General features: G+C 46.6%; 1 protein-coding gene across 8 annotated transcripts in view; it reads right to left on the minus strand.

Annotated features, from left to right (window-relative positions):
- Nucleotides 1-1,370: 1,370 nt before the first annotated feature.
- The window catches only part of PLCD4 (phospholipase C delta 4), an 82,208-nt gene continuing 70,888 nt past the window's right edge, over nucleotides 1,371-12,690 (minus strand). For 7 of the 8 annotated variants that reach the window (XM_063933908.1, XM_063933907.1, XM_063933906.1 and 4 more), the window contains 2 exons: nucleotides 3,228-3,377; nucleotides 1,371-1,860 (listed from right to left, as the gene is read on the minus strand). In XM_063933908.1, coding sequence (XP_063789978.1) covers nucleotides 1,745-1,860; nucleotides 3,228-3,377 — 266 coding nt within the window. In that variant the 3' untranslated portion in view covers nucleotides 1,371-1,744. Of the gene's footprint in view, nucleotides 1,861-3,227; nucleotides 3,378-3,664; nucleotides 3,841-12,690 lie in introns of those variants that run through there. The other variant, XR_010181994.1, reaches the window with a different exon arrangement.

A 12,690-nucleotide genomic window follows, 5' to 3' on the forward strand; every position in this document is an offset into this window, starting at 1 on the left:
TGAGCATGAAAACCCCTGGCACCGTGCATGGAACCAAGAGCATGAAACCCCTGGCAACAAGCAGGTCATTTAAAAGTAATTAGAAGCCTTACTGTAGGGCCTAATGTGTAATGGGCATTGCGGTGTGTGGAATAATGTATCATGGACAGTGCGGTGTGTGACATAATGTATCACGGACATTGCGGTGTGTGTCATAATGTGTCACAGGCATTACGGTGTGTGGGATACTATATCTCGGGCATTGTGGTATGTGGTATAATGTCTCAGGGGCATTGCAGTGTGTGGCATAATGTATAACGGGCATTGCGGTGTGTGGCATAGGGTATAATGGGCATTGCGGTATGTGTCACAGGCATTACGGTGTGTGGTATACTATATCACAGGCATTGTGGTATATTGTCTCAGGGGTATTGCAGTGTGTAGCATAATTTATAACTGGCATTGCGGTGTGTGTCATAATGTGTCACAGGCATGATGTGTGTGGTGTACTGTATCACGGTCATTGTATGTGCTATAATGTCTCAGGGGCATTGCAGTGTGTCGCATAATGTAACGGGCATTGCAATGCGTAGCATAATGTGTCACAGGCATTACGGTGTGTGGCATAATGTGTCAGGGGCATTACGGTGTGTGGCATATTGTGTAATGGGCATTATTGTGTGTGGCATAATGTCTAAGGGCCATTGCAGTATGTGGCATAATGTATACTGGGCATTACTGTAAGGAGGAAAAATGACAAATAATGTAAGAGGCATGAATCGGGATAATTTTTTTTTCTGTGATGGCCAACGTCTAGGCGTACAGGTTGCAAAACTGGGGTATAAGGTAGTCTTTTCCTGCAATGCCACGCCCCTCTATGCACACCCACACCCATTTTCGCAAGGCCACGCCCCTTTTTGTGGGCGCATGCAGATTCGTCACTTTGCTAGTGGCAATTGTGGGGGCGTCAGAGAATGTTTTAGCTTGGGGGAGAAAAATTTCTAGTTACGCCACTGAAAATAGATAAAGGTTGCATATGTTAAATCTGTAATCACTATGGCCAAATCAGAGGTATGTTTTGAACTGAGTTGCTTTTATTGTAAACTGGGACTAAGGATAATTCATTCCTATGAATATATGTCTACAGTAGTACACACTGCATCATTGGGGAGACCACTATCAGTTCTTTTTCATAGGAATAATTAATCTCTTCTAAATTACATTTATGTGTTTAAGCTGAGACAGACCTCAGGAGAACGAACAGTCGTCTGCGTGCGTATATATACCTCAGGGTCCGGCATTCCTTGTACTGTGAGCAACATTCTGTTATCAGGCACATAAGGAAATGTATAGCACAGAAAAAAAAGCCCACTACAAAATAGAGAGCTCTAGAATACTGTTTATTAGTTATCAGTGGGTTTCTCCCAACACTTTCCTTTCATGGAATTTGTATTATAATCAGTAACACTGTTCATGCTGCAGGGGGCAGCACTACCACATTGTACACAGTTTGGGTTACAGCAGTAACACTTGCTATGCTAATCAGCAAAGCAACATTTTAAACAGAATAGCACCAGAATATATACCTGTACAATAAATATGTAAAAAATAATCAAATATATTTATACATCTATAAACAAATCAGTGTTCTGTAGGGACGTGCAAAATACAGCCATACAAACAGCAATGAAGCCAGGCTTTTAGGACTGACGCTGCGGCTGTGCATAAAGGAGGCGGCTAGAGTAATCAAGAAGGGTCCAAGCCTTTACCCCTGTGTTTCTTCAGCAGGATTTGCTGTCTCTGTAACACGGATGTAAACAAACACAGTGGCTGGCGGAATCTTGGTGCCATCTTTGGAAAGGAGATGGATATGGCGGTAACCTGTGTGAAATACAATATAACCATTTAAACTTAAAATCATATTTCCTATGCTGCACAGATCTGTATTATCATTTACCAGTTTGCATGTCACAAGCTTTGTTTTTATGCAAAATTATCTGGACAGCTGACTTCAGGCTCCACCCCTTCTCTGACTGCCCTCCTAATCACCCTTCACAGCTAGACACCCAATAGTCGGTCCAAATATTATCCATAAATAACCTGAATATGCAGAGGTGCTCTTCTATTAATTGTGATAATTACTCCATTTTAATTGTATGTTTTATTTTTGTTGTAACAATTAAATTGTCTTTAGCTCACATGTTATTACTGGATTTATTTCACTGCTGTTTTATCATTTTAATGTGAATGTTTAGTCTATGTCACGTGATTCTTCTGACACGGAAATGTCATTATTTTGATTGTCTGGTAATAGTGACTACACTCCAGGACATATGGCACACAGTGGTGATATTCGCGCAAATACTCAATGTTTTTCAACTGCGCGTGCATCTAGTAGGTCTATTTATTAAGTCTTGGCCGGAGATAAAGTGGCTGGAGATAAAGTACCAGCCAATCAGCTCTTAACTGCCATGTCACAGGTTAGGTTTGAAAAATGACAGGAGCTGATTGGCCGGTACTTTATCTTCGTCCACTTTACCTCCATCCAAGACTTAGTAAATAGCCCCCTAAGTCCCTTAGCACGTATGCACAGAGGCGCAGTTGCGACTGACATGCATAATATCTGAGTAAATAAGATGTTCCATATTTGGCTTGACATTTGTTCTAAAGTGGTGTAGTAGACAGCCTGGTGATATTGTGCTTCTTCTGTATAATCAGTTTGGGAGCTATTATATTTCCTCATAGGCTCATTGGCATTTCTATAGTGGGTGCAATGGGTGCGGTGCACACGGGTCCCTGGGTCCAAGGGGGCCCACATCGCACACTCGTGTTTTATTACTTACCTTCAGAATTACCGTGTCGGAGCTGCATCCGCGTTTAAACAAACAATTGCCATCAAAATGCCCGTTGCGCATGCGCAGTAGGGTTTTTGTCTCCAGAACATTGTGGGTGCCATGTTTCCGGAGACCTGCACATGCACAGTATACAGTGCCAGAGCCTCTTGAGCTGTGAAGAGGACGGGGCCCACCTGGAGTCTGCACTAGGGCCCCCTCCTCTGATAAAATGCCCCTGCATAAGCTGCAGTCTTATAAGCCCACAACCTTATAACATGGGCATCACTCGGCTATCCTTGGTTTCTATTGAAATTAACCTAACACTGGCATTTCTCCTTTCTGTAAAATATTTTAATGTCCGTTTTAATTATTTTTTCATTATTATTTTTTTTACTTTCAAATAAATGTGCTCACCTGACTTGACACTCTTGAATGGAAGAGTATATTGTCCTATAAAATCATTCCTTGTGGTTTTGTCATAATCTTCTACCACAAACCTTACAAGGGCCAGTTCAGGGACATGAATCTTAAATTGCAATGTTTCATACCACATAGGGTTAAATCCTGTGAACAGAAATAAATAATTTTCATGTACGGTATCACAGCCCAGGTTAACATGTGAGGGGCTGAATTGCCGGCGGTCACAATACAGAATGCGGCATCACGCTGCATAGAATCCCCCTCACCCCCTAACCCTCCCTTACTGCAGCCTATACCTAACCTCCCCCTCCCTTGCAGCCTAACCCTAGCAGTCACCGGTGGTGCCTAAACCCAACCATCCTGTTCTCCACAACATAAACTTAGCCCTCCCCTGGGGTGCCTAAACATAGACCCCCGTCCCTGCGGCTTACCTCTCTGTTGGCCTGGCAGTTACTCGATCGGGGTCCCCGGCCGTCAGGATGTAGGCGTAAGCATTGTGATCTCATTTGGGATGCCGGTGCAGGCATTCTGATCCGTGACATGTTCCGGCGTCTGTATTTCAACAGCCGGTATCCCAATGTAACTTGTGAAACTTATATCTGTGTGCCTGAAGCAGCAGTGTTATGCTAGTAAAATCATTGTCCTTTTAAATTTCTGGCATAAAAACAATCGGAAGCGTCAGGTTTAAATAAACCCCTAACTGTACTTTGGCCATATCGACTTGTCACCTCCGACCCCCATACTGGCACCTGGTCACCATGGATAAATGACAAGTATTGCTAACAGAACCTTGGGAACAGGAAATGTAGGTTATTATGAAGTCCACTCCATTATATACAGATGGAGCCACGCTAGTCGTGGCTCTGTCTGTGACTGGACATGCCTAACGCTGAAAGCATCTCCGGCCGGGCGCGCGTGCCCGTGACGGAGACGCATCCCATTCACTAGAATGGGAGAGTGTCTCCGTCGCGCACCCAGACTGAGATGCTCAGATTGGGAGCCTCTCTGTGCACCGCAGGCGTGAAAAGGCGGACGGATCGCCTAGTCATGCCGGGAGTGCACGGCTGCGATGGAGCCGCCTCAAATGAGCGTGGCTCCATCTGTACTACTTTTCCTGTTTTCAAGTTATAAGTTTAGGTGTAGCACCCCCATTTGTGATAATTATTTAATCAATATACTGAATAAAAATATATCACTGGGTCATTCTCTACTGTTTGAGTATTTAAAATAAGATTTTACACTTACCGGTAAATCTATTTCTCGTAGTCCGTAGAGGATGCTGGGACTCCGTAAGGACCATGGGGAATAGACGGGCTCCGCAGGAGACATGGGCACTTTAAGAAAGACTTTAGACTCTGGGTGTGCACTGGCTCCTCCCTCTATGCCCCTCCTCCAGACCTCAGTTAGAGAAACTGTGCCCAGAGGAGATGGACAGTGCGAGGAAAGGATTTTTGTTAATCCAAGGGCAAGATTCATACCAGCCATACCATCCACACCGTACAACTTGTGATAAACTACCCAGTTAACAGTATGAACAAACAACATAGTCTCGGTCCAAACCGATGAACTATAATATAACCCTTATGTAAGCAATAACTATATACAAATCTTGCAGAAGAAGTCCGCACTTGGGACGGGCGCCCAGCATCCTCTACGGACTACGAGAAATAGATTTACCGGTAAGTGTAAAATCTTATTTTCTCTAACGTCCTAGAGGATGCTGGGACTCCGTAAGGACCATGGGGATTATACCAAAGCTCCCAAATGGGCGGGAGAGTGCGGATGACTCTGCAGCACCGATTGAGCAAACAGGAGGTCCTCCTCAGCCAGGGTATCAAACTTATAGAACTTTGCAAAAGAGTTTGACCCCGACCAAGTAGCAGCTCGGCACAGCTGTAGTGCCGAGACCCCTCGGGCAGCCGCCCAAGACCAGCCCACCTTCCCAGTGGAATGGGCCTTAACCGATTTCGGTAACGGCAATCCTGCCGTAGAATGCGCCTGCTGAATCGTGTCACAGATCCAGCAAACAATAGTCTGCTTTGAAGCAGGGCCACCAACCTTGTTGGCTGTATACAGGACAAACAGTGCTTCTGTTTTTCTGATCCTAGCCGTTCTGGCCACTTAAATTTTCAAAGCCCTGACCACATCAAGGGACTCGGAATCCTCCAAGTCACGTGTAGCCACAGGCACGACAATAGGTTGGTTCATATGAAAGGATGAGACCACCTTAGGTAGGAATTGAGGACGGGTCCGCAACTCCGCTCTATCCATATGGAAAACCAGATAGGGGCTTTTATGTGATAAAGCCGCCAATTCCGAAACTTGTCTAGCCGAAGCCAAGGCTAACAACATGACCACCTTCCAAGTGAGATATTTCAACTCCACTGTTTTAAGTGGTTCAAACCAATGTGACTTAAGGAAACTTAACACCACGTTAAGGTCCCAAGGCGCCACCGGAGGTACAAAAGGAGGCTGAATATGCAGTACTCCCTTCACAAAAGTCTGTACTTCAGGTAAAGAGGCCAATTCCTTTTGAAAGAAAATGGTTATGGCCGAAATCTGAACTTTAATGGAGCCTAATTTTAGGCCCAAATTCACTCCAGTTTGTAGGAAGTGAAGAAAACTGCCTAGATGGAATTCTTCCTTAGGAGCATTCCTGGCCTCACACCAACAAACATATTTTCGCCATATTCGGTGATAATGTTTAGACGTCACATCCTTCCTAGCCTTTATTAGCGTAGGAATGACCTCATCCGGAATACCTTTTTCAGCTAGGATCCGGCGTTCAACCGCCATGCCGTCAAACGCAGCCGCGGTAAGTCTTGGAACAGACAGGGACCTTGTTGTAACAGGTCCTGCCTTAGAGGAAGAGACCACGGATCTTCTGTGAGCATTTCTTGCAGATCCGGATACCAGGTCCTTCGTGGCCAATCTGGAACAATGAGAATTGTTCTCACTCCTCTTCTTCTTATTATCCTCAACATCTTGGGTATGAGAGGAAGAGGAGGAAACACATATACCGACTGGAACACCCACGGTGTCACTAGGGCGTCCACAGCTACCGCCTGAGGGTCTCTTGACCTGGCGCAATACCTTTGTAGCTTTTTGTTGAGACGTGATGCCATCATGTCTATTTGGGGTAGTCCCCACCGACATGCAATGTGCGCGAAGACTTCCTGATGAAGTCCCCACTCTCCCGGATGCAGATCGTGTCTGCTGAGGAAGTCTGCTTCCCAGTTGTCCACTCCCGGAATGAACACTGCTGACAGAGTGCGTACATGATTCTCCGCCCAGCGAAGAATTCTGGTGGCTTCCGCCATTGCCACTCTGCTCCTTGTGCCGCCTTGGCGGTTTACATGAGCTACTGCGGTGATGTTGTCTGACTGGATCAGAACTGGTCGATTGCGAAGTAAGATCTCCGCTTGACGTAGGGCGTTGTATATGGCCCTTAGTTCCAGGATGTTGATGTGAAGACAAGGTTCTTGACTTGACCAAAGTCCTTGGAAATTTCTTCCCTGTGTGACTGCTCCCCAACCTCGGAGGCTCGCGTCTGTGGTCACCAGGATCCAGTCCTGAATGCCGAACCTGTGGCCTTCCAGGAGGTGAGCACTGTACAGCCACCACAGGAGAGATAGCCTGGCTCTGGGAGACAGGGTGATCCTTTGATGCATTTGTAAATGAGACCCGGACCATTTGTCCAGTAGGTCCCATTGAAAAGTCCTCGCATAGAACCTGCCGAACGGGATGGCCTCGTACGATGCCACCATCTTCCCCAGGACACGGGTGCAGTGAAGCACTGAAACCTTTTTTGGCTTTAATAGGTTCCTGACCAGAGCTATGAGCTCCTGAGCCTTTTACATCGAAAGAAAAACCTTTTTCTGTTCTGTGTCCAGAATCAGGCCCAAAAAGGTCAGATGCGTTGTAGGAACCAGCTGGGACTTCGGAATATTGAGGATCCAGCCGTGCTGTTGCAACGTCCTCACTGACAGTGACACGCTGTCCAGTAACTTCTCTCGAGATCTCGCCTTTATGAGGAGATCGTCCAAGTATGGGATAATTGTGACACCCTGCTTGCGCAGGAGCACCATCATTTCCGCCATTACCTTGGTGAAAATTCTCGGGGCCGTGGAAAGCCCAAACGGCAACGTCTGAAATTGGTAATGACAGTCCTGTACCGCAAATCTCAGGAACGCCTGGTGAGGAAGAAAAATCGGAACATGAAGGTAAGCATCCTTTATGTCCAGAGAAACCATCCAATCCCTCCCCCCCCCCCCCCCCCTCCAGGCTGGCAATGACCGCTCTGAGCGATTCCATCTTGAACTTGAACTTTTTCAAGTACAGGTTCAGGGATTTCATATTCAAAATGGGTCTGACCGAACCGTCCGGTTTCGGAATCACAAACAGGGTTGAGTAATACCCCTTTCCTTGCTGGAGAAGAGGAACCTTGACTATCACCTGTTGCAGGTACAATTTTTGAATTGCAGTTAACACTAACTCCCTTTCTGATGGAGAAGCTGGCAGAGCCGATTTGAAAAACCGGCGAGGAGGCATCTCTTCGAATTCCAGCCTGTATCCCTGAGAAACAATCTCTATTGCCCAGGGATCCACCTGTGAGTGAACCCAGACGTGGCTGAAAAATCGAAGACGTGCCCCCACTTGATCTGGCCCCCCCGGGGAAGCCCCAGCATCATGCGGTGGATTTTGCAGACGTATTGGGGGACATCTGCTCCTGGGAACTAGCTGTGTGCAGCTTTTTTCCCTTGCCTTTACCTCTGGCAAGAAAGGAAGATCCCCGTACCTTTTTGCTTTTATTTGAACGAAAGGACTGCATTTGGTAATGAGGTGCCTTCTTAGTATGTTGTGGGGGAACATAAGGTAAAAAATTAAATTTACCAGCCGTAGCAGTAGAGACAAGGTCCGACGAGAGGCCTTCTCCAAACAACTCCTCTCCCTTGTAAGGCAACGACTCCATATGCCGCTTTGAGTCGGCATTCCCCGTCCACTGTCGGGTCCACAAGAGTCGCCTAGCAGAAATAGACATAGCATTTATTCTGGAGCTTAGTAAACAAATGTCTCTTTGAGCATCCCTCATATATAACGCAGCATCCTTGATATGCTCTAGGGTCATTAGAATGGTATCCTTATCTAGGGTCTCAATCTCCGTAGACAAGGAATCTGTCCATGCTGCGACAGCACTACAAACCCAGGCCGATGCCATAGCCGGCCTAACAATAGTACCAGAATGTGTGTAAATGTACTTCATGGTAACTTCCTGCTTACGATCCGCAGGATCCTTGAGGGTAGCAGTATCCTGGGAAGGCAGTGCCACCTTCTTGGATAAGCGTATCAATGCCTTGTCTACTTTAGGCGAAGATTCCCATCGTATCCTGTCCTTTTGTGGGAAGGGATACGCCATAAGAATCCTTTTGGGAACATGTAGTCTCCTCTCTGGAGATTCCCAAGCCTTTTCACACAATTCGCTTAGCTCAAATGAGGACGGAAAGGTGATCTCAGGCTTTTTCTCTTTATACATGTGTACCCTCATGTCAGGGACAGGGGGTTCCTCAGTAATATGCAAAACCTCTTTAATAGCAATGATCATGTAACGAATACCTTTAGCCACTTTTGGCTGTAATTTTGCATCCTCATAGTCGACACTGGAATCTGAATCCGTGTCGGTATCTGTGTCAGTGATCTGGAATAATGTGCGTTTCTGAGACCCAGAAGGTCCCAGTTCCACTGGGACAGGCATGGTCTGACTACCTGACTGATCCCTAGCCTCAGTCTTGTCTAATCTCTTATGCAATAAATTTACATTAGCATTCAAGACATTCCACATATCCATCCAGTCCGGTGTCGGTGTTGCCGACGGCGACCTGACAATCATGCACTCCCCCTCCTCCTTAGGCGAGCCTTCATCGTCAAACATGTCGACACGCGTACCGACACACTCCACACACACAGGGAAACTTTTCTGAAGACAGGTTCCCCTTTAGGCCCTTTGGAGAGACAGAGAGAAAGTATGCCAGCACACACCCCAGCGCTATATGACCCCGGAGAAAAACACAGAATGTTTACCCAGTAGCGCTGCTGTAATGTATAATCGCCAATTATGTGCCCCCCTCTACTTTAAAACCCTCTTTCACCGTGTGTCAAGCAGGGGAGAGTCCGGGGAGCTTCCTCTCAGCGGTGCTGTGGAGAGAAAATGGCGCTGGTGAGTGCTGAGGGAGAAGCCCCGCCCCCTCGGCGGCGGGCTTCTGTCCCGCTCAAATTTAAGAAAATATGGCGGGGGCTCTTTTATATACATGTACAGTGCCCACCTGTACATGTATATAGTCATTTGCCATAGGAGAGGTATTCTATTGCTGCCCAGGGCGCCCCCCCTGCAGCCTGCACCCTTACAGTGACCGGAGTGTGTGAGGTGTATGGGAGCAATTTTGCACAGCTGCAGTGCTGTGCATTACCTCAGTGAAGCACCCAAGGGCTTCTGCCGCCTCAGTAGTCTTCTTTCTTCCAGCTCTGTGAGGAGAACGGCGGCGCGGCTCTGGGATGAACGCCCAGGACGAACCTGTGTTCCACTCCCCCTGGAGCTAATGGTGTCCAGTAGCCGAGAAGCAGAGCCTATCATTTAAGTAGGTCTGCTCCTCTCTCCTCAGTCCCTCGATGCAGGGAGTCTGTTGCCAGCAGAGCTCCCTGAAAATAACAAAAAAACCTAACAAAATGCTTTCTTAGCAGGAAACTCAGGAGAGCTCCCTGCAGTGCACCCATCTTCCTCTGGGCACAGTCTAAAACTGAGGTCTGGAGGAGGGACATAGAGGGAGGAGCCAGTGCACACCCAGAGTCTAAAGTCTTTCTTAAAGTGCCCATGTCTCCTGCGGAGCCCGTCTATTCCCCATGGTCCTTACGGAGTCCCAGCATCCTCTAGGACGTTAGAGAAAATTTACTTTTTCTAGTTTGACGCAAAGCAACTTTTTGTCTTTAAGCATTGCTAAAAAAACACATATGCGCATTAAAAGAAAAACCAGTTACTACAAAACAAGCTATTACTTGGGTTTAAGAAATTATTCCCTGATGGTCCCCATTTTTGCTGTTGTGGATCCAGAGCGTTTCTTCCATCATATCAAAACACTAGGCCTAATTCATGTTTGTACGCAATGGCCAATTACTACGAAATACAGTAAATATCACAATGCACATGTGCTAGGGTGCTGCTGCCATCCCATTCGGACTGAGAACTTTATTGCAGATTGATTGACAGGAAGTGGGCGTTTGGAAGTGGTAATGGGGAGTGGTTGGGAAAACGCAGGCGTGTCATGGCCGCTTTCGGGGAGGGTATTTTCTGATAGCTATGTGATCGTACGTGTAAATACCTAGAGTATGCGTCATTACTGCTATGGTCAGTCTGCGTAGCCATAGAACAACCTTTAGCTTCAATGCTCTCTGTAATTGAGTATAGTCCGCTAATGTGTATGCAATTGCGAATGAGTTTGTGATCTAGTGGGCATCTCTTTTCATTCTTTGCTAACATTAGCTGCTCCATAGTCTAGAGAATTGCAATTACATTTGCTTTCAAACATGAGTTAGGCCCAATGTACCACAATTCACACTAAACCGCAGACCAAATATTTCCAAGTATACAAAGTGATGACAACATACATCCACCATATTTTCCAGCTGGTAAGGACAAATAAATGGATGACAATCTAAACAAAAAGTTACAGATAGTTAGAATCTCAGCATATGGGAGTATTGAGCTGTCAATTTACCTCACATGAGGATCCACAATCTGCACGTTTCATGCACACAGATTAGACAAAACATAACCTTCTAAAGCATCTAATTGGGTGCAATTTCATGAGAACTTTTCTCATATTCATGAGTTTAACTAGTACTCTTGCTTTTGGGTTCTACCTAGTTGTCTCAGCTCTAAGTTTTAGATCTATTAGGTCTTAACACCAAAGGTAGGGGAGAATCCAATTAAGTGTAAGCAGCTTGCACCCGCAAGTAAGTGTGGCCGCATAGGTCTGCAAGCAAAAATGTGCGAGTCCGGCACTAAAAGGGGTTGCAAGAGGGGTGAGTTAGGGGGCTATTACTGATGTAAACAGGCTGTTGCAACGACAACTCGCTCCCCAATGAGCTGCTTGCACCTAATTGGATTTTGGATTGCCCCCATAGTGTCTAAGGGCGGAACCAGATTATGCCACTGTTAGTTAGAAGCATATGGCCTCTCATCTGTCTCTGCAGGCCGGTTCAAACTTGCTATAAGTAGACAACCTACGCTTTTCTCTAGTCATTCTCTAAATCTGGACCTGCTGCACCACTAAATTACTTATACCTCTTTCCCACCTAAACCCCGGCTTTAACCCAGCTCTGACCCGGTACACTGACCATGGGTTGAAGCTGGGGTTTCAGTACTTACCCCTTTTCACTGATCGATGATGAATGTGATTCTCGTTCATTTACACCTGACCTGGGTCTTCCAGCTTACAGTGGACGCTTGGAGATAATGTCATCTCCAAGCGCTATTGTGTCCACCAATCAGCTCCTTTTAGGCATGAACCGGGTTATCGTGACCGGGGTAATGCTGTTCACACTACAGGCCCGTGTTGGACCAGTGAATAACCCTGGTTCTGAGCAAAGTTGCGGAATTTGTTGCACATAAAATGGTTTATAAAATGGGCACAAATGGGATGTAAATGTCTGGGATGTGTGTCTGACATTAACCAGACATATGTTACTGTTGCTCAGGGGCAGTCGGGGGTTAGGGTGGCATTTGCTCCTGGGCCAGTACAATTTAGCAGCACAAGGGCCGCTGGTGCGCTCTGTATGCAGGTTCGGTATGAAATACCAGTGGTCTGTACGCCGGCGATCACATGACCGACCATGGCATCCCGACACTGAAGATCCGTCATTGGAGGTGGTAAGTATTTTTACCCTCCCCCTCTTTTGCATTGTATACTTGCTGCATTGCGTTGACTCACATCCGGTGTTCTACCTGGTTAATAAGCCAATCCCTGGTTAAGCTATTCGTCATGTGGCCTGACCTCCATCATACACTGCTGACACCTTTCAGCACCATAGGTTCTGCCAATAATAGTTACATAGTGGAGACAATGGGGGTCATTCCGAGTAGTTCGCTCGCTAGCAGTTTTTCACAGCCCTGCAAACACATAGTCGCCGCCCACGGGGGAGTGTATTTTCGCTTTGCAGGAGTGCGAATGCCTGTGCAGCAGTGCGCCTGCAAACACATTTTGTGCAAAACAAGACCAGCCCTGTAGTTACTTATCCTTTGCGATGATTGCTGGGACGAGTGACACGGTAATGACATCAGATACCCGCCCAGAAAACGCCCGGCCACACCTGCGTTTTTCCAACCACTCCCAGAAAACGGTCAGTTAACACCCAGAAACTCCCACTTGATGTCAATCTTCTTGCGGCCGCCAGTGCGACTGAAAGC

This window comes from Pseudophryne corroboree, chromosome 7 (genome assembly GCF_028390025.1).
Source record: "Pseudophryne corroboree isolate aPseCor3 chromosome 7, aPseCor3.hap2, whole genome shotgun sequence".
Lineage (NCBI taxonomy): Eukaryota > Metazoa > Chordata > Amphibia > Anura > Myobatrachidae > Pseudophryne > Pseudophryne corroboree.